Source organism: Alosa pseudoharengus, unplaced genomic scaffold, assembly GCF_046254945.1.
Source record: "Alosa pseudoharengus isolate Yale_2024_CS ecotype anadromous, Long Island Sound unplaced genomic scaffold, YU_APseudo_1.1 YU_APseudo_1.1_scf_18, whole genome shotgun sequence".
NCBI classification, from domain to species: Eukaryota; Metazoa; Chordata; class Actinopteri; order Clupeiformes; family Clupeidae; genus Alosa; species Alosa pseudoharengus.
Genome location: NW_027468650.1, coordinates 29785571 through 29808017, shown reverse-complemented (window position 1 = coordinate 29808017; position 22447 = coordinate 29785571). Strand labels below are relative to the sequence as shown.

Below are 22447 nucleotides of genomic sequence, written 5' to 3'. Positions count from 1 at the left end.
TGCTAGTAGAGACTTTTGGTGAACTGAGTCTTGTGAATATTGTTCCTGAATAAACTATATTTCTTTGTCTCATACAAAAGGATATAACATAGAGATGAAAGGCTCTGTTAAATAAGCACTCTCAAAGAAAAACACTGGCTACACCTACACTCTGCTTAGAATATACCAATATTGAACAAATATAAAATGCACAAAGGTGGATCAATTGGATGTTATGCAGTTTGCAGCTTCATTGTTTGCATAGTTAAGACATAACTGATAATGTCAGTGTTAGTCTTACGCTTAAAGGTGTGTTTTTTTGTTGTAAAAACTAAAACCACTTCTACTGCAGTAATTATGAGGACACGGCAACAATAATATCTCCAAGCACTTCTGTATCTCCAGGAGACTCATTGCATTTGTTTACATTTTCATAAATAATCAAGGAGCGTGCATGTAAAGTACACAAACACTGTAAAACATGATTTATTGCACCTTGATGATTTATAGCGTCATATTTATGGCACCTTGGTCTTATTTGTCTAATGAACGGCTATGTTTTCCATATTTTTTGCAGATCTTCCGGCGATGTTGGCTGGTTTTTAAGAAGGCCTCCAGTAAAGGACCACGGCGATTAGAGAAGTACCCTGATGAGAAAGCAGCGTACTTCAGAGGGTTTCATAAGGTAACGTCTCCCTCACATGCTGCATTCATGATATAAAGTCATGATATAAGATACTCTCACAGCACCATCAAGCCAAAAAGAGAAACACTGTCAACCCACTGGAATGCCACAATGAAGTGCCATTGTTGTGATTTATGAAAAAAAAAGTGATTTTTCAAAAAATTGCTAGAAATAGATATTGTGAACATAAACACCTACAGATGAAGTTGTCTCAAACATGAAAATTATACAAAGTAGGGGCGGAATGTGTGTTGTTTTATAGATGTCTCACACACACACACACACACACACACACACAGAGGGGGACAGAGGCGCGTGCAAGGGGAACTCAAAGCCAAGCTGAAGGAGGCTAAGGAGGACTACAGAAGGAAGGTGGAACAGAAGTTGCAGGAAAACAACATGAAGGAGGCATGGGACGGCATAAAGGCTATCACTGGCCTGAAGAAGAACAGCAGCTCTGTGGAGGGGGACCTGGACCTCCACTTCTACAACAGGTTTGACTGCCCTGCTCCAGCTCCAATGGTAGTGGTCTGTCCACCACCCCCGGGTGACTCAGACACTGCTCTTGTTTGCGTGCCTGCCCTACCCCCACCTCCCAGCCTCCCAGTCTCTCCAGCTCTGCATCCCGGTGACATCCAACAACCTAAGTCACCTCACGCCCTGGCCCCGCCTGACGCCTCCTTGCCTGTGCCTGTTGAAGTGTCCACGACTCTGGCAGACTTGACAGGGACATCAAGGAGGTGGTCATCCCCCAGCCCCTACCCCCACACCCCCTCAATACCAGTACAACACTCACCTCCACCATCACAGGCTATCGTACCCCCACCATCACTGGATATTGCACCCCTCCCCCACATGGCGATCACGAACAATGAGGTGACAATGACCTCAGTAAACAGCCATCAGACACACAGATCCCAGATGCACCCCTCCCCCTCCCCTCCCCTCCCCTCCCCTCACACCCCCATCATCACAGCAGATCAAGTAAGAGCTCATCTATAGAAACTTCACACCAATAAGGCAACGGGGCCTAACAGACTGTGTCCAAGGCTACTCAAGGCCTGTGCTGCTGAACTGGGGGAGCCACTGAAGCACATCTTCAATTTCAGTCTACGCCTCGGACAAGTTCCAACACTGTGGAAGACATCATGTCTCACCCCTGTCCCTAAGAAGCCACACCCTAGTGAGCTTAATGACTACAGACCTGTCGCTCTAACATCACATGTGATGAAGACAATGGAGCGACTGGTCTTAGGTATGCTCAGACCCCAGGTACGCCATGCACTAGATCCGTTACAGTTTGCATACCAGGAGAAAGTGGGCGTAGACGATGCCATCACTTATCTTCTACACAGGACACATTCCCGCCTAGACAAGGGGAAAAGTGCTGTGAGAATCATGTTCTTTGATTTCTCAAGTGCTTTTAACACCATCCAACCCCTCAGACTGGGAGACAAGCTCTTGCAGATGCGGTTGTGGATGCTCACCTGGTAACCTGGATTACAGATTACCTGACCGAGCGACCACAGTTCGTCAGACTGAAGAACTGTCTCTTTGACACTGTGATCAGCAGCACCGGAGCGCCACAGGGAACTGTTCTCTCTCCAGTCCTGTTCACCCTGTACACATCTGACTTCTGCTACAACACCGAGTCATGCCACATGCAGAAGTTTTCTGACGATACTGCAATTGTGGGGTGTATCAGGAATGGGCAGGAGGAGGAGTACAGGAGCCTGGTGGAGGACTTTGTGCAATGGTGCAAACTCAATCATCTTCAACTCAACACATCAAAGACCAAGGAGATGGTGGTGGATTTCCGCAGGTCTAAGCCCACTCTGCTACCAGTCTCCATTGATGGGGTCAATGTGGAGGTGGTAAGCACCTACAAGTATCTGGGTCTCCACCTGGACAATAAACTGGACTGGTCAGCCAACACTGACCCACTCTACAAGAAAGGGCAGAGCAGGCTGTACTTCCTGAGGAGGCTGCGGCCCTTCAATGTGTGCAGCAAGCTCCTCAGGATGTTCTACCAGTCTGTTGTTGCCAGCGTCCTCTTCTATGCAGTGGTATGCTGGGGAGGAAGCACAAAGAAGAAGGATGCTGGGCGACTTGACAGGCTGGTAAGGAAAGCTGGCTCTGTAGTGGGAGCTGAACTGGAGTGCATCACTTCAATATCTGACAAAAGGACCCTGAACAAACTGATCAACATCTTGGACAATGAGTGTCATCCACTCCATAGCACTATTGTAAAGCAGAAGAGCCTGATCAGCTGGAGACTTCGCTCACTGCTTTGCACAACAGACAGACTGAGGAAGTCATTTGTCCCCAGAGCCATTGAACTGTTCAATGCTTCACTTAAGGGAAGAGGAGAGATAGACTTCTCCGCATAATCTGTCTGCCTCTTCACCCCCTCCATGTTTGGATACTGTCTGTCCACTAGCCACTTTTACCACTGTCATTCTGCCTCACTGTTTGCGTGCTATATTAGCACATATGCATAACCCCTCCCCCATGCCACAGCCGAACTGTGGCCACACTTATACCATTTCTTAATATAGTTATATATATAGATATATAGATATATATATTGACTTTATTCTTGCACTGTTGGACTTACTCATTTGCACCATCACCATGACACTCACTCACACAGAGCACCTTACCTTCCATTACTATGTACAGAGAGACAGGCTCAGTCCCTGTCTCAGTCATTGCAAGCGCCTCTTGATTGATTAATCACCCACTATGTGGATACTGTTTTTAGAATTGATTTAGATTAAGTGTTATTTAGTATAATTTGTATTTTAGTATATTTAGTATATTCTTTATCTTCAACTGTCCTTATTGCTTAGTTGTGTTTTTTATATTACATACTTTTGTTACTTTTTTCTGCTGTTAGTGAATGTGTGTGTGATGTCTGTATGCTACTGAGACCTTGAATTTCCCCTGGGAATCAATAAAGTATCTATCTATCTATCTATCTATCTACACACACACACACACACACACACGAGACTAAAGATGCATCACATGGCTGGATTTCATCCCAGGTACCCAACATGCCCAAGAAGACACTGTTCAATATTCAACAGTGATATGGGCTTTGCGTGTAGTGTTAAAAGCTCTAGATAGAGCTATTTTCCATTAAAAGTCTTCCCAAGTCACGCTGCATGGCCCTGAAATCAGTTCACTTACTGTCTTGCGCTGGCAGATAAGTGCATTATTCAAACAGACGCAGATATTGCTGTTAAGATTCCATTAGGACAGATTTTTGGTCTTATCGAGTTCCTTCGAGGCTTCTTCCTTCCTTCCTCTCCTTTCTTTCTTTCTTTTTTTACTTTTTTTGAAGTAGATAATCGGGAGCGGAACATCTCCCTCTCTCCCACTCCTCTGTTCTTTGAAACTATTCCAATTAGGACTCATTAGGACTGGTGCGGCAGCTCCGCGCGGTGTAAGTGACTAACGCGCTCGGCGGCAGAACTTAAATAATGAGTGGGAGAGCCCCGCTCCTCGATTGGGACCGTGACATCTCCGGCGCTCTCTTGATGCCGTGTTGTCAAATGCCAATTCATCCGTGATTATGAGCGCTCTAATGTGATGTGCTGTCAGAAACGGGGGGGTCATGGGGTGCGTTAAGACGAGTCCTCCCTCTCTGTCTGTCCTTATCTGCCCTCCTTTTTTTGCTCTTAGCTATCAGAGTGTGGGCTTAATGCCATGCTTCACAAGGACACAACAAACATGGAGGGGAGTATTGAAACGGTCCTCTAGAATGTCCATGACCGAGGAGAAAAGGAGGAATAGAACCCTGCGGTTCTCCAGTGTTCTTGAGGGTATTGGTCATGTGTCTGCCATCTAGCCAGAGATCTTTACCTCTTTGTTGATTGTATGTCTCATACCAGCTGGGCTGATTTGAACTCACCAACGCTAACTCATGTCCGGCCACAGCTCAACAGCTCAACAGCTAATACCTACAATCAGTCCATTCATTTAGTGTTGAACAATGAGACCCACGAGGGAGAGACATGATTTTTCAAACCCGTCAGATTGATGCCAGGATGTGTGTTCCTACATCTGGACACTTTGGTGATTTCAGCTCTAGGTTGGGTTGGTGAGGCGTAAGAAGGAAGGGGCAGGAGCCAGTGGTCGGTACATTACCTCTCCCAGTCACCGGGGCACAGCGTCCACTGCACAACACAGATCACAGGATGATCAATGGAGGCGATTTAGTTCACGCGCTCTGGGTCCTGTACCAGCCTGCCTGCACAGCCACGAGAGGAGAGAGAGAGCAGGAGAGGAGAGAGAGAGCAGGAAAACAGAGAGAGAGCAGGAGAGGGGGAGAGAGAGAGCAGGAGAGGAGAGAGAGAGCAGGAGAGGATAGAGAGAGCAGGAGAACAGAGAGAGAGCTGGAGAGGGGGAGAGAGAGAGCAGGAGAGGAGAGAGAACAGGAGAGGAGAGAGAGAGCAGGAGAGGGGGAGAGAGAGAGCAGGAGAGGAGAGAGAGAGAGCAGGAGAGGGGGAGAGAGAGCAGGAAAACAGAGAGAGAGCAGGAGAGGGGGAGAGAGAGAGCAGGAGAGGAGAGAGAGAGCAGGAGAGGAGAGAGAGAGAGCAGGAGAGGGGGAGAGAGAGAGCAGGAGAGCATGATAGAGAGAGCAGGAGAGGAGAGAGAGAGTGAGTCGGACACCTTGCCATAATGCCCGACCTAATGTCTGTACTTAATCCAATGTGTTATAATGTGTATGCTGTCTGTGTGTGTATGTGTGTGTGTGTGTGTGTGTGTGTGTGTACAGTATGTGTGTGTGTGTGACTGTGTGCGTGTGTGTGACCACATGCCTACGTGTGTGTGCGTGTGCGTGTGTGCGTGTGTGTGTGTGTGTGTGTGTGGGTGTGTGTGAAGGAGAGAGAGAAAGTGAGGGTATAGACACAATTTTTCATGCTACATGTTACTGTTTCCCTTAATGCTGTCAATGTTCTAATTGTTATGCTGTTTTAATTGTGCTTTGGCAACACTGTACTTACAGTCATGCTAATAAAGCAACCTTGAATTGAATTGAATTGAATTGAGAGAGCAGGAGAAGAGAGAGAGAGAGCAGGAGAACAGAGAGAGAGCAGGAGAGGAGAGAGAGAGCAGGAGAGGGGGAGAGAGTGGGGGAGAAAGGGATAGCTTGAGAGAGAAGGCAAGAGAGAAGTAGATGGTGAGAGAATGATGATAGGGGGAGACTGAGAGGATTAGAGAGAGAGAGAGAGAGAGAGAGAGAGGGAGGAACAAGGATACATAGGGATATATTGAGTGAGAAAGAAAAGAGAGTAAGATGGAGACTGAGATTTTGGGGGTGGCAGAGAGGAGAGAGGGAGAGAGAGTGGGGGGAGAGAGAGAGAGAGAGATAGGTAGAGACAGAGATGGAAAGAGGAAGAGAGAAATAAGGACACAGAAAAACAGATTAGAAGAAAGGAAAGCAGAGAAATGGAGAGAAAAGGGAGGGGCCGCACCCTGGCATGCCCCACCTCACACCCTCCATGCATCTTCCCCACACACACACACACACACACACACACACACACACACACACACATATCCACACCCCCGCACACACACCAGGATGCAGCAGCGGGCAGCCCACAAACCTGGCATCCGCCACCGTCCCAAAACCACATTCCCCGCCGCGGCTGGCAAAACACACATTTACAGCCTCGAAAAACACCCCTGGCACTGTGTGAGGAGAGGAATACAGGAGCAGAGGAGGAGGAGGAGGAGGAGGAGGAAGGAGAAGAGAAAAAAGACAGAGAAGGAGAAGAGGAGGGGAAGAAATCTCAGCACGCTGTCGGCTGTTTTTCAACCGGCTCACAGCACTAAAAGTACTTGAGCCCTGGGGGGCGCATCAGGGTGTTTGGGGAAGAGTGAAGTTCTGGCTCCGTGGATAAGTCAGGATAAGGTCTGAAATAAAAACCTGATACGACCGACCTGAGGTGCTAAACATCTCTGAATCTCACAGAATGTCACCTGCTTGGTATTAGTCTGGGAGTGAGTGTGTGTGTGTGTGTGTGTGTGTCGCCTGTGGTGTTTTGATAATGCCACAGCATATGCGATGAACTCCAGCCTGGGATCTGTTTTCTGATTTAAGGCTTTCATTCTGTCTCTTTTGCAGAAATGGGGTAAACAAATCATATGATGACAATCACTGATATTATTTCACAATGAGGTGCAGTCTCTCTCCCTGGGAAGAGCCTGTAAATGTCAGCTGTGTTTTACTGAATGCAGTAACCCAGAGTTTGATAACTGTGTTATACAGCACATTTGAAAAGGCTTCATAACCTCCTAATTTCCGTCTCATAAGCAGATATTGATTCGGAGCTGACGGCTTGCATGCGTTTCTGATTTATTTTACAGAGGACAAGGCACACAGCAGTTTCTTTTCTCAGTTTGTGAATTCACAAAGTCAAAGACTAAGCAAAACCAGCAATTTGAAGTCGAATCTCCACAACGTCCAATCCGTATCTCAAACTCACAATTTTGCGGGGACAAAAAGAGCGTCCTTTATGGATCGCTGGGCATTGTTCTTGAAATCTGAATCTACTGGGCTCTTCATCCACAAAGAGGTTTTGTGTGCAGCGTTCTGGTCGGGCACCATTCAAACCAAACTCCCAGAGCCGCGCAATTCGGCCATTGCATTTCACTAGCCGGATCAGTTTTTGTTGTCCAAGAGATTAGCACTAACTGTGTTAGTCTGGCTGCTGTCAGTCTCAGCATCCTGGCTCTCCGCTTGACTTACTCCCCGTCCTTATTCAGTCGGAGTCATTTCTCTCTGGTTTTTAACCCCACAGATAACAGAACTCCACCACATCAAGAACATCACCAGGATGCCACGGGAGACGAAGAAACACGCCGTGGCGATCATCTTTCACGACGAGACCTCCAAAACATTCGCCTGCGAGTCAGGTGAGAGAGAGAGAGAGAGAGAGAGAGAGAGAGAGAGAGAGAAATGGCGGTCCCCAGACCGAGATGGACTAGCCTAGATTGACAGCACTACATCTGCCCGCCTGGAACACGGCCATAAAAAGACTCATTCAATTCTCTGTTAAGTAATGAAGGGGCCGATAATATTGATTTTTATACATCAGGTACTTGTGTATGACTTTATGCTGTAATTCCATTTCCCAAAAACATTTAAACCTTGTAGGAGTGGCACTTGCTTTCAAACATTCAGGCAGGATGCCAAAATATTATCACAGTATGCCCAAGGGCTTTCTTTCGAAAGCATTGGTTTGCGACATGCTTTTCAAACTAATATAAAGGCAATGGCCAGGAAAACTGCATGTGGGGAAAAAAAGAAATAAATACAAAACATAGACAAATAGTACCCACGGGCTTGAAATGGAAATAAGCTATCTTTCCCAACCATTAACTTCCGCTATAAGCTGTAAATACAGACAGCATGCTCTCTTAGCCATTAAACTGTGTTGGCACAGGGGCCTTTTGTGGGTCTAGACTCCTACCTTCTGAACAGATGATGTTATATGACAACAGACTCTGCCATAAGTGGGGAAAACATTTGTCTGGGCTAATATTATAGAAAGTTTCCTTTTTTTCTTTTCACACATACACACACACACACACACACACACACACACACACAATACCCACCTCTGAGAAGAAATGAAATGGAACTAGCCGGGATTTTTTTTCTTTTCTTCTTTTTTTGTGTTGGCTGTTTCTTTGGCTCTGCCGGCAGAATGATTCCCGGGCCGAGAGGAACACGGGCAGGGGGTAAGAGCAGCCCCCCTGCTGTGACATCATTAACACCTCACCAGCACTGCTGCCTCACCCAGCGCTCTCTCTCTCTCTCTCTGTGTGTGTGTGTGTGTGTGTGTGTGTGTATGTGTGTGTGTGTGTGTGTGTGTGTGTATGTGAGAGATAGAGAGAGAGGGAGAAAGAGAGATATTTTTAACAAAATTGCTTCAACAGAAATTATTTATTTATTTATTTATTTCTCTCTCTCTTTCTTTCTTTCTTTCTTTCTTTCCTTTTTTCTTTCTTTCTTTCTGTCTTTCTTTTTTTTTCTTTCTTTCTGTCTTTCATAATTTCTTTCTCTCTCTCTTTAGTTCTTTCTTTGATGTAATTAAACAAGAGAAGGTTAATAACTGAGAATTGAGTGATAAGACTTTTGTTTTGCTCGAGAGCTAGTAACCCTATCAAAATTGAAGCTTCTTTTCGACATCCCACTGAAATGATAACATTTCAGGTGTATGTTTTAATATATGTTTGAATTTATACTGTAATTGATAAAAATGGAACGACGACACTGGACGAGAGAGCCCTATTTTCAGTTATGTGTGCTGGTGTGATTGCTCAGGCATCTGTGGCACATCCATCTCGGTAACTCCGGTCACACCGCGGTGCCAGCCGCCCGGTGGTGACCTCCGCCCTCCCCTCACCCTGCTTCTTGGCGCAGGTATCCTCACAGCTGCCACATGCTCACACTTCCCACTTCCCACAATCCCTTGCCATATGGAGGGCCCCACTCTCTGGCGTGTGCACCACACACCAGGCACTGACCTCCCAGGAGTCTTCTCTCTCTCTCTCACACTCTTTCTCTCGCTCTCTCTCTCTCTTTATCACTCTTTATCTCCTCTTTCTTTCTCTCTGTCTTGCTCAGCCACCTGCCTCTCTTATTCTTACTCCCATCTCTCCCCTCTCTCTCTCCCTCCCCTGTCTCTCTCTCTCCCTCTCTCTCCCTCCCCTGTCTTTCTCTCTCTGTTTCTCTCTCTCATTCTTCTCTCATCTCTCCCCTCTCTCTCTCCCTCGTCTCTCTCTCTGTTTCTCTCTCTCTCATTCTTCTCTCATCTCTCCCCTCTCTCTCTCCCTCCCCCGTCTCTCTCTCTCTCTCTCTCTCTCTCCTGTGGAGTCAGGTCTGGCCCCATCAGAGTGGCGATAAAGCGCTTCCGTCTCCTCCCCTGGCTGATGCCGCTCAGCGTGCTCAGGTTCCCCCTGGACGCCACACCGACCACTCCCCCTATGCTCCGCCAACTCCCCGTGGCCCAGGACGGCACTCAGAGATGGGCTCTAGCTGGGTGAAATGACAGACATTTTCTCTCTGTTGTTTTTTTTTTGTTTTGTTTTGTTTTGTTTTGTTATTGTCACTATCCCAGAGCTCCATTCCTCCGATTAAACTTGGGTTTTTTTTACGCTGTTTATTTCTCCTGTGCCAGTTTCATGGTGAAATAACAACAACAACAACAACAGTGAAAGTTTCGGGTGGGAAAAAAAGGAAAGAAATAAGTGTGTAATCCGCAGGGCTTGCTGTGTTGCATGTGTGTGTGTGTGTGTGTTTCCCCGGTGTTCGCCCGCATGTCTGTCCCACTGATGAAGTGTTTGTTTATCCAATTTTCCACTCAGTAGGCCTGAAAGTGAGTGTGAATTTAGACACACTGAAAGGTCATTGTCTCATGAAGAGAAAACATGCACAGAAAAGCCTGACAGCACACCTGAAAGCGCGCACACACACACACACACACACACACACACACACAAACAAACACACACACACACACACACACACACACACACTGACACACAGAGACACATACAGAAAGACATACAAACATGCATACACACAGCCACATACACATAGGCACACACACACACACACACACACACACACACACACACACACACACACACACACACACACACACACACACACACACACACACACACACACACACACACACCCAGAGAGTGAGAGTGATTTAGCTATGCTGCTGTTGTCGGTGAAGGTATGGTGTCATTATACTTCAGCTTGGTGCTAGAGTGACTCAGGACAGAAATTTCTGGAGAGCATGATGAGGGACTGTAAGAGCATGCCGGCCTCTTTTATTACAAAATGGTTTATCGCAGATGCCACGCAACACCAAAAGCCAGTAGCCACTCAACATGGTTAGTTAGACAACAGAAACATGAACAAACCTGTCCCACTATGTGAGTTACGGTTAAAAAAATCAATCAGAAATCAAAATCATTAAAAAAAAAAAAACGTGAAAAAGCATGAAAGAAAAAGTTAAGTAAATCATTGTTACAGTAATGCAATATTACAGTAACATCGTCCGTGATTCACTAATGTGGCTGAAATCCGCCACTGAACTCATGCCGAGCAGGGTCATGGATTCGTTAGCTGCCGGTTGGTATGAAAGAGTAATTAAACTATTTAATCTCATAACACTCTGACGAGGCCAGGCTAACGCTAAGCTGTTTAGACAAGGCTTATATTTGAGGCTGGCTGTGGGGGCATTATTTCCTCTGCCCCTTCCCCAGCCTCTCGGCATCAGAGAGGAGAGTAGTCAACCCCCCCCCCCTCCCCAAGCATGAAGCTGATTTACTGGCTGTTGCCTTTACAGCTTGACCAGTCACAGCTTTGAGGTACAGCTGATCTGGCTTTATCCAGGAAGTGAATTTCGTTAAAGCAGATGTTGCTGTCAAGTAGAGTTGATAAGCTATGAACAAGCAGAAATGACAAAAAATTGGGTATACTTGTACCATGATTTATGTAAGGCCTGCCACTGTACACTGTATGACTTCCAAACAAATACACAAGCCGATCTTCACAGTGTCTAACCTCTTGCGCTGTAGTATTTATTACTGTATGTTCCTTTCAAAGGCGTCATTCTCAGCAGACGTTGTTAGACGATCAGGTTGGACATTGTTTGTGTCATGATGCTAAATGTCACTCTTTACTGCTGAAACATCCAGCAAATCACTAAAGTGTCATCACCGGTAACTCATAAATGGCAATGTCTCTGTCATTGCCACTGTGCCTCTGAAAAGCCTGGTATGCACTCTGCTCATCTACAGTTGGATTATAGACAGTACCAAACATCAGGCTCACCACAATGGGAGCAAGGCCTTCTCCTATGTTGCACCCAAACTGTGGAACTCACTCCCCTCACACATCCGCACTCTGAACTCCATCTCACAATAACTAAACGGCTCTTAAAACCCACCTCTTGCTCCTAGACCTTTTGAAATATCGCCTCTGGAACGTACGGCCGGAAACGGTGTTGTGTGGTCACATATTGTCAGATCTTCACGAAACTTTACGTACATGATCTTCAGACCAAGCCTCATAAAAAAGTTATGAAAAGGATTTTTGCTTTTCGAAGGCGTTCTCCTGACACAGCCAAACGAAATCAGCTGCCAAACAGGAAGCAGGTGATAGCTAAGGAACGCTTTCACGTTTCAAAACCATACTTTGGTACATGGACTCGGGGCGCTATTGTGAAGACACACATACAATCTCGTCCTTTTTGACCTCTGGGGGGCACTGCAGCTACCATTGAAGCATTTTAGGTTTTCAGACGTGAGTTTATGCACGTAACCTTTCACCTTGCACGTAACCTTGTTTTGCCCGATGTAAAACAAATGAGGTACTGTTGGAATCCTTGGATCAAGCAGAGTTCAACGCAGCCTATTTCACTGACTGCACCCGTTGGTGAACCGCATCTGAGCAAGCACACTTTGCAGTTCCTCGGAAATATTTTTTCTAGTTATTCTTACACTTTGGTGCTCTGTACAGAAATATAACCTGCAGCTCCACACTGCAGCCCCACACTGCAGCTCCACACTGCAGCCCCACACTGCAGCTCCACACTGCAGCCCCACACTGCAGTTCCACACGTCCCCACACTGCAGCTCCACACGCCCCCACACTGCAGCTCCACACTGCAGCTCCACACGCCCCCACACTGCAGCTCCACACTACAGCCCCACACTGCAGCTCCACACTGCAGCTCCACACACCCCCACACTGCAGCCCCACACATCCCCACACTGCAGCTCCACACACCCCCACACTGCAGCTCCACACTGCACCCCCACACTGCAGCCCCACACTGCAGCTCCACACACCCCCACACTGCAGCTCCACACTGCAGCTCCACATGTCCCCACACTGCACCCCCACACTGCAGCTCCACACACCCCCACACTGCAGCCCCACACACCCCCTAACTGCACCCCCACACTGCAGCTCCACTCTGCACCCCCACACTGCACTCCCACACTGCAGCTCCACACACCCCCACACTGCAGCTCCACACACCTCCACACTGCACCCCCACACTGCAGCCCCACACTGCAGCTCCACACTGCACCCCCACACTGCAGCTCCACACTGCACCCCCACACTGCAGCTCCACACACCCCCTAACTGCACCCCCACACTGCAGCTCCACACTGCAGCTCCACACTGCACCCCCACACTGCAGCTCCACACACCCCCTAACTGCACCCCCACACTGCAGCTCCACACTGCACCCCCACACTGCACCCCCACACTGCAGCTCCACACACCCCCTAACTGCACCCCCACACTGCACCCCCACACTGCAGCTCCACACACCCCCTAACTGCACCCCCACACTGCAGCTCCACACTGCACCCCCACACTGCACCCCCACACTGCAGCCCCACACTGCACCCCCACACTGCACCCCCACACTGCAGCTCCACACGTCCCCGCACTGCAGCTCCTTTTCACCTTTTCATCTCTTTTCGATGAACAGGGTTCCCTTTTATCGTTATTTAGTTGAAAATTATGTTAAAGGTGTACCTACTGTAGTATGTTGGAAATTGATTCCAAGGGGTTGATACCAATTATTAGAATTGTGTTATGACTTATTGCTAAGTATTACCTGCAGTATTTTTGGATAGGGGTCTATTTTGACAGGCCAGAGCATGCTGTATTAGCTCTCACTCTTCACAAAACCATACCCTACTTTTTAATTATAGCCGTAATAAGAGTACTTGGCAATTCTTACAACAATTAATCGCTTTAATTGTTTTCACTCCCAGAGTTTTTGGCAGTTGCCCTCCCCACTCAATAAAAGGGTGCACACATCCCTCTATTTGGGTAATAGAATATCGATTGTGTAGGGTTTAGTTGGGCAGCTAACCCCCTCCGTTTGATGTTAGTGAAGCGTTGTCACGAGGTGACCGAGTGAATGTAAGACTCAGAAGAGGAGGATGAGGGTTTCAAGGTTCTGGGTCGACCAATCAACATGCATCAGCTGGTCCGTGTTCATAACCAGGTTGCCTCTTTTCATCAACACTTAGTCAATGATATGGATTTCTTATCCTCCCTTTGTCCTGTTACCTGTTCAACAGGGACCCCCAATCCCTATCTGCTCGCTCTCTCTTTTACCCCCTCTATCCCTCTCTCCATATATTCTATCAATTTTTTTCTCTGTCCTTTTCTCCCTCTCTTTTTTATCTGTATCTGTGTTTCTCCTGTTAGTCATTTTTTTATGATTCCTCCTGTCTGCCTGTCTGTGTTTTGACTCGCCTGTCTGCCTGTCTGTCTGTCTGTTTATCTGCATCTCTCTCTCTGGAGTCCCTTTCTTTCATTCATTCTTTAATTCACTTTCAGTCACTAATTCTTTCAGTTTTGTATTTACAGTGTGTCTTTCTCTCTGTCCCTGAGTGTCAATCTCTTGTCGTTTTCTGTCCTTCCATATCTTCTGTGGTTCCCTCGCTCTCACCGCTCTTAGAATCTGATATCTCTGCTGTGTGGCGTTCGAGTCTCATTCATCCTTCAGTTTTCTCTCTGCATTCTTTCATGTCTAGTCTGTGTGTGTGTGTGTGTGTGTGTGTGTGTTTGTGTGTGTGTGTGTGTGAGAGAGAGAGTATGTGTAGAGTTTGTTTCTCTCTATCCCTTTTCATCTGATCTCTCTCTCTGTCTCTCTCTCTGTCTCTCTCTCTTTCTCCCTCTCTGTATGAGTTTATGTATATGTGTGTTGTGTAAGTCTTTGTGTGTATTGTGTAGACACATTTTGTTTCCCTCCACCTATTCACATCTGATCTCTCTCCTTCTCTCTCTCCCTGTGTGTGTGTGTGTGTGTGTTGTGTTGACAGAGTTGGAGGCTGAGGAGTGGTGTAAGCTACTGTGTGTGGAGTGCCTGAGCAGCAGGCTTAACGACATCAGCCTGGGAGAGCCAGACCTGCTAGCAGCGGGTGTACAGAGGGAGCAGAACGGTCAGTGGCCAATTACCCACTCTTTTTTGGGTCACTCCTTTGTGCATTTGTGTGTGTGTGTCTGTCTGTGTGTGAGTGAGTGAATGTGTTATGTTTGTGTGTGTGTGTGTGTGCGTGTGTGTGTGTATGTGTCAGTGTGTGAGTTACTGTTCTGGTGTGTGTGTGTGTGTGTTTGTATGTGTGTGTGTGTGTGTGTGTGTAAGTTACTGTTCTGGTGTGTGTGTGTGTTTGTGTGTTTGTGTGTGTGTATGTGTGTGTGTGTATGTGTGCGTGTTTGTGCGTGTACATGTGTGTGTACTTGTGTTTGTGTGTGTGTATTAGTGTCTGTGTATTGCCACATCAGGAAATTAATCTATTACGCGCCCCAAGCATGTTTGTTAAACAACGGAACGCTGTGGGTCCGAGCGAGTGCGACACATTGCGGCGTGGTGCGAGCGCAGCGCGGTGCGGTGCGGTGCGGTGCGGTGCGGAGCGTTGCAGTGCGTGTGCTGTGCGCTGCGCTGGCGTGTTTATGGATCGGAGGTCTGGGCCGCAGCTCCTCTCCTCCCCGGGCCTCTAATGAGCACTGCTGCGCCTCAGTGCATTCAGCCCCTAATGAAGCTTGTCACCCAGATGGATGAGATTATGGGCCTCAAACAAAGTGAAATAAATGTGCTAGGTTGAGCAGAGACGGGGATACAAGACACCACGATGTCAGAGAGGCCTGCCATCATCCTCATCATCATCTTCATCGTCATCATCATCATCATCCTCCACCTCCTCATCTTCATCATCATCATCATCATCATCATCCTCCACCTCCTCATCATCATCATAATCATCCTCATCATCATCATCCTCCACCTCCTCCACCTCCTCCTCATCATCATCATCATCATCATCATCATCAGCATTATCATCATCCTCATCATCATTCTCATCATCATTATATCATCATCATCATCATTATTTCTCTGTTTTATTTTAATGACTAAATTCATCATTCATCACTTTTCAGTGTACTGAAGAAGGCAGATGAAGTACAGAGTAGTTTCTGTCTCAGTGTAGTTTCTATCTACAGAGTAGTTTCTACCATTTGAACATGATCATGTCATGATTTCTGATCACAACCTGCTTTTTTTACATTGTAAATTAGCTAGTATTTAAAGGGACACCAGGCAAGCCTGATGCTTTTTCTCTACGAAACTCCCCCTCGCTCGGTCTGAAGCTCTTTTCCTTTTCTTTGCGTCTTCCGTCAAGGGTTTTCGCTGCTTCTTCGCCGGCTCTGCCATTATACACACGTTTGCAACAATCTCTAGTGCTGTAAACTGATCCTGCTTCGGTCGGCGGGTAGGATACACCGAACTTGCAAGTGGGATATTCTTCCTACAGGCAGTAGGGGCGGGCGAGAGAGCCTTCATTCGCCTCATAATGAGTCATTTAACCATATACCGACTTACGAAGATGATTAACACGAAAACGTTGCCTGGTGTCCCTTTAAACTGAAATTGACCCGAAGCAGTCTCTAATCACACGTGCATGATAAAACAAAACCTCCGGAACGTCTTTAAACAGCAGTGGAAATATTGACTCGTTTTCACGACAGTGGCCCATCCGTGTGGCATGTCTGGCAGTAAATCAGCTGGAGGTCATCGTTGTGATCGCGTCCCCCTGGTCTCCGTGTCGGGGGAATAGTATTTGCCTCCAAATCCCTCCCAGCAGGCCGGGATAATTAAATCACAGGCTCATTTCCACATTCCCAGAATAGCCGCGTATTACCCAGCCACTTCCACCCCACCAAGACACATAGCTTATTTTGAAACATTGGAGATAATTAGGCACTATTAATTTTGATTATGAAGTGCATCCACAGTCTGAATCTCTAGTCTCTTTGCCGTAATTTGCACACACACACACACACACACATACACACACGCACACAAACACATACACGCTCTCAATCTTAACTCCATAGCAACTCCTCTGCTGACCTTCATACTTTTTTGCTTTTTATGGAATATGTTGAGGTTAGAAGATAACGAATAGCAATAAATAAAAAACAAAAATGAGAGAGAGAAACAAGCAAAACTGTCCAAGGCTTGTTTCTTTTTTATGCCTACATATATCTGATGCCCCAAGGCCTATCAGTTATCATTTCATTCTGGCTAAGAAGGAACAACGTTTATGGTGTCATTTCTGGCATGATTCTAGACATATCCAGACACTATTTTTATGAGTTTGAAATATTGTCCTTGGGAAAAGGTGTCCTTATCAAGAAATTGTTGACCGCCTTTACCAGACATGCATAAAAAAAACAAAAAAAAAACAAATGCATTGATGCATCTCAAAAGCCAGTCCAGACATTGCTCTCAGAAATCCACAATGGATACCTAGAGTGTTCATTTGTTGATGCAATGTAACAGTGAGTTGAGCAAAGCCTAACAAATTGACTGCTTTTCTTCTGATTGCGTGCTGTTGCGTGATTTCCTCATTTTGTGTGTGTGTGTGTGTGTGTGTGTGTGTGTGTTTTTCAGAGCGCTTTAATGTGTACCTGATGCCCACCCCAAACCTGGACATCTACGGAGAGTGCACCATGCAGATCACACACGAGAACATCTACCTGTGGGACATCCACAACGCGCGGGTCAAGCTGGTCATGTGGCCCCTCAGCTCGCTGCGGCGCTACGGGAGAGACTGCACGTGGTTCACCTTCGAGGCCGGGAGGTAGGCAGACAGGACCAATGCGGCAGCAGTGGGAAGAGGGCTCCACGATCTTACTTCCTGTATGCTTCACAATTCACCTACATCAACACATGGGCAAATGGCTTGAAAATGAATACAGATGATATGTATTAAGGATGTACGTCAATTGTGTGGTTGATAAATGACAAGGATGTTTCCATTTGACATGCTCTGCCTTACGGTAATACGCTTTTTACTCACTTTACACTTCATGTTTAATGTAGTTACCGGTAATTATCTAACCTGATGATCTATGCTACCAAAAATCAAACAAGATGCTGCATAAGGGGGGAATTTGCCCTGATGCAAGGAAAGTGATCCCCATCGGAAAGCAGCCAAACTTGATTCACAAAGTAAATTTGGATCTGGTTATGAAAAATAATGGTAAAAAATGTGAATGCCTTTGAATGTTTTTCTTTGGATAATTTTCACACACCATTTCCCGAGCGTCATTACCCTTGTTTCTGCACCTGTTCGAGTGAGAACCCTCTCTGTTTTTGGTTTTAGGATGTGCGACACGGGTGAGGGGCTGTTCACGTTCCAAACACGCGAGGGCGAGATGATCTACCAGCGCGTCCACTCCGCTACGCTGTCCATTGCCGAGCAGCACGAGCGCATGCTGATGGAGATGGAGAAGAACTCACAGGTGACTCTCAGGCCGCTCAAATCACCCTCACCCTTCAAACACAGTATACCAGCTCCCTTATATTCTAAGCTAAACAACAATGAATGGAAACTTCATAGGAAGTTCATCAGTCTTACTTCATGTAATTTAGTATTCCATCAACACAGATGACTGACCGCTGTTCCTTGCTAGGTCTGAACTAATGCAAGCTCAAGCTGTCATGTGGAGACTCTAATGTCTCATGTCATCCTTTATGCTCCAAAAATATATGGTGGCAGTATGATTCCAAACTTGGGTAACACTCCATAATAAGGTGCCATAATAAATAGCAAACTAGTAATTACCTAACCCTGTTAATATTTGTTAATTGTTACTAAAATATCTATTTGGCACAAGTTAATAGTTTTTTCATCATTAATTAAATATTAGTTGTTTGCATAAAATCTGTATGTTAATGTTTTAACAAATCTATTAACTAATATTGTATTAATATTTGTTAATAGTTAACTACCGGTAAATGTCTTTTTGACACTAATGAACAGTTATTTCTTACATCATTTAAATGTTAAATTTACAAACTATATGCTAATATAAAAGTTAATGACATATTATTTTTTATCTAGCTTTTCTGATTAGCTTTGTGGAGAATTTATGGTTTATGGCTTTATGGTCTTGTGGGGTGTATAAGGCTCCCTACTGCCAGTGGTTGGTTGTGTGAGAGTTTGCGCACCTCTTCTTCCACTTCATCCTTATTGGATACCTTTGTGGTTGGCTGATCTGTAATTGGTGACCCTCTGTCTAGTGTTTGAAAGTAGTGTACTCTTTGCCTTTGGAAGTACTATTTGGTTGCTGCTTGAATTTGGTGAAATTCAGGGGAGGGGGGTGTAACAGAGTTAGAAATGTTGTTTTTGTATGTGATTTTCGCCGTAATTAAGCAGCTTTATTGAGATTGGTGTTTTAAATACCCCTTTGGAGAAACGGTATACTGCAGCTCTGCTGCGTTTTGTCCTTGTATTGTTGCCATAGCCGATCAGAAGTGGTATGCTTTGCATTGGGTAGGTTGACTGTATAAAGCACTCCCCACTTTGTTTTAATTTTGTAACTGTAAAATGTTGTTTAAGTTGAAAACTTCGATATACCACCTGTATTATATTACTTTACATGTATTGTTAGGATTTGGGTGCAATTCTAGCAACTTAGATAACGTTTATTAATGTTTTCATTATGGCCACGAGTTCACACTGAGTCTAACATGACTAGCTGTAAACTCCGCTAGCAACTTTCCATGCATTCAGTGTAGTTTAGCTTAGTGTGCATAGAAAGTGCAATTCATTCTAGCAGGAAATGAATGTACATTTAGTTTAGCATTATGTTTATGCATTACTTCCGTATGGTCTATGTCTGTGAGTGTGTAGTGAGTCTCAGAATATTAATAAACTCGTTCTGTGCACCTGAACATTCCATGTCGCATGTCTCCTTTTGCTAGTAGGGATGACAGTGATGGTATAGGAATAGTGCATGTAATATAGCCCATTCAACTACTTCTTTTTATTTTGCTTGTGCAGATGCTGTTTTATGTATGCCAGTGCCTGAAGGCATGTTTTGTTTTAACTTTTCCTAAAGGAATAAATGTGATAAGCCAGTTTTGGTCTCCCTTCACCGTCTGACTAATAGTTATATATTACTAATATATTAATAAAGCTTAACCAACTTTATTATAAGGGTCCCCCATACTGATAGTTATATATTACTAATATATTAATTAAGCTTAACCAACTTTATTATAAGGGGCCCCACACTGATGGCTATATACTACTAATATATTAATTAAGCTTAACCAACTTTATTATAAGGGTCCCCCATACTGATAGTTATATATCACTAATATATTAATTAAGCTTAACCAACTTTATTATAAGGGGCCCCACGCTTATAGCTATATACTACTAATATATTAATTAAGCTTAACCAACTTTATTGCAAGCGGTTCCAGCGCCGACAAGAGTGGCAGCATGTCAAAGTAGCTACGGGTTTTTTTCTTGAATCAATAAAGTATCTATCTATCTATCTATCTATCTATCTATTGTAAGGGTCCTATGGGGAGTGGTTCATATTGGGATAGGCAGAAGCACAGTTTAATAACAATTAGTTAAATAATAATAAGTCATTAACTTTTCTATTAACATATAGTTTGTAAATAAACATTTAACATTTAAATGATGTATGAAATAACTGTTAATTAGTGGTAAAATACATTTAGTTAACTATTAACACATAATAATCCAATATTATTTAATAGATTTGCTAAAACATTAACATACAGATTTTATGCAAACATCTAATATTTAATTAATGATGAAAAAACTATTAACTTGTGCCAAATAGATATGTTAGTAACAATTAACAAATATTAACAAAGGGTTAGGTAATTACTAGTTTGCTATTTATTATGGCACCTTATTATGGAGTGTTACCCAAACTTGTAACAATGTATAGTCTATATTGATGGAATATAGAAATTCATAGAGATATAGGGAAATCTTAGTGGTAGTGATCTGACATTCCTCAACATCTACTATATGCTTTCCCTTTTAGGTGCTTATAAAACATGAAGAAAGTTGCTTTTAGAAGAACATGAAAATTCCAGAATTTTCTATGCTCAAGCTCTATGAGTCACTGCCTTGGAGCGCTGCCTTAGAATCTGTAGCTTCCCTATGTGATTTGCAGCACTTACTATTGCCCAAAGCACAGTAACATAATGGTGGGCCTGCCTATCTGTTGTACTGATGGATTGTGCTGCTAATGGAGGCGCTTTGGTGTGCAGCGAAACTCATTGCCTGAAACACTGGTGAATGTTCAAGTGGCAACGCTTAGCAATGGTATGAGTGAAGATGTAATTGACCAGCGGTAATGATTTTGTTTCTTCTCCAGACGCTCTCGAATGAGGCCTCATTAACAAAGTCAATATCCTTACCACGGAGTGTCTACTGGCAACACATCATACGTCAGAACAGCGTCGGAGATATCTACAGTTGTCAAGGTAAGCTATAGGTAGCAATTAGCAGACTGTGAGGCGCAGACACGGAATGGGTTATAAAAAGATGTGCTGTGTATAGAAGGATAAAAAGGTTACTTTGACATTTTTACCGCACTAGACTGAAATCAAATGAGTCCTATTTTGTGTTTCTGCTTTGTTCAGTCATAAATAACTGTCACAATTGTATCTTGTAATTGTACAATGTTCCTGCATACATTTTACATGATGGAAATGGCTCATTCCAACTCTCCTCAGACAACCTGAGGAGTTGACAGAAGAGGCGCTTGAAACATACAGTATGCTCTCCTGACTGTTCTCATTGGACAACTCGTACGTGTTCTATGCAGAACCGTTAACGGGGATACAGTATATCTCTAATAGCAGTTGACTCTGGAACAGATCCTCAATCCATACCGGAGACCCACAGGTTTCTGTACAAGAAACAAGCTGACGCGGCTTTTGTTGGTTGTTGTTCTGGAGGCGCAGCCTTGTGCTTGTAGTAGTTGCCCCCTCCGTGTACAGTACAACAGCGGCTCATTTGTTTTCTCACAGCCCTTCTGTTGACACTGTCTCCCCGGGGAGAAGGCGAGTCGTGGGCTGGGTTGGGGGTGGAAGGTGGAGGATGTTCGTGGCCATCACACAGGTAGCAGAGGGCCGCTGGTGGCCTCATCTCGTCCCCGCAGCCGGGAGCAGGGACACCTGCGGAGGAGGGAAAAGGCCCGGGGCCAGCTGTCCACTAGCCCTGCTGCCGCTGCTGCTGGGGGATTACGCTCTTTTAGCTGATTGAGCTGTTAGCATGGGACAGCATGGGCTTGCTCTCTCTCTCTCTCTCCTCTGTCTCTTCTTTTGCTCCCTCCGTTATCTCTCTCTTGCTCTCTTTGCCCCTCTCCGGTACTTTTGTCTTTCTCTTTTCTCTCTCCCTCTGTCGTCTTTAACTCTCTCTTTCTCTCTTTCACTGTCCCTCCCTCCTTTCTCGTGTCCCTGCCGTAGCTTGGGCTTTTGCTTTGGTAGTGCATTTGCTTTGGTAGTAATCTCCTAATCTAAGGATTAAGCGCTTTGGGAGGTTTTCTGCAATAAAGCAATTTCCGTGATGGAGAAATTGAATAAATACCCATAACACAAGAGATGTCTTCCTCTCTCTCTCTCTCTCTCTCTCTCTCTCTCTCTAGCGCTCTGTCTTTCTGAGGTACAGTCACATTGTGTTTTCCCTAATTAAGTATTGCATTTTGGATGAGTTGTCAGGTAGACAAAGAAAAAAAAATGCTCTTTGTCTTGCATAGCAATTATTTCCTCAAAGCCTTTGAAGAAATTGTCTCGTCTATCATCTTAATCACAAAAAAGCTAATTATTGCCTTTGAAAGTCTGAAACGTGTTCAAAGAG

The 22447-nt window shown here is 45.1% G+C and overlaps 1 protein-coding gene across 1 annotated transcript in view; it reads left to right on the top strand.

Moving 5' to 3' along the window:
* Positions 1-22447, top strand: part of dok6 (docking protein 6) — a 43756-nt gene that overhangs the window by 15551 nt on the left and 5758 nt on the right. The window contains exons 2-7 of the mRNA XM_076291353.1: positions 557-664; positions 7483-7597; positions 14564-14683; positions 17197-17386; positions 17912-18050; positions 20961-21069. Coding sequence (XP_076147468.1) covers positions 557-664; positions 7483-7597; positions 14564-14683; positions 17197-17386; positions 17912-18050; positions 20961-21069 — 781 coding nt within the window. The remainder of the gene's footprint in view (positions 1-556; positions 665-7482; positions 7598-14563; positions 14684-17196; positions 17387-17911; positions 18051-20960; positions 21070-22447) is intronic.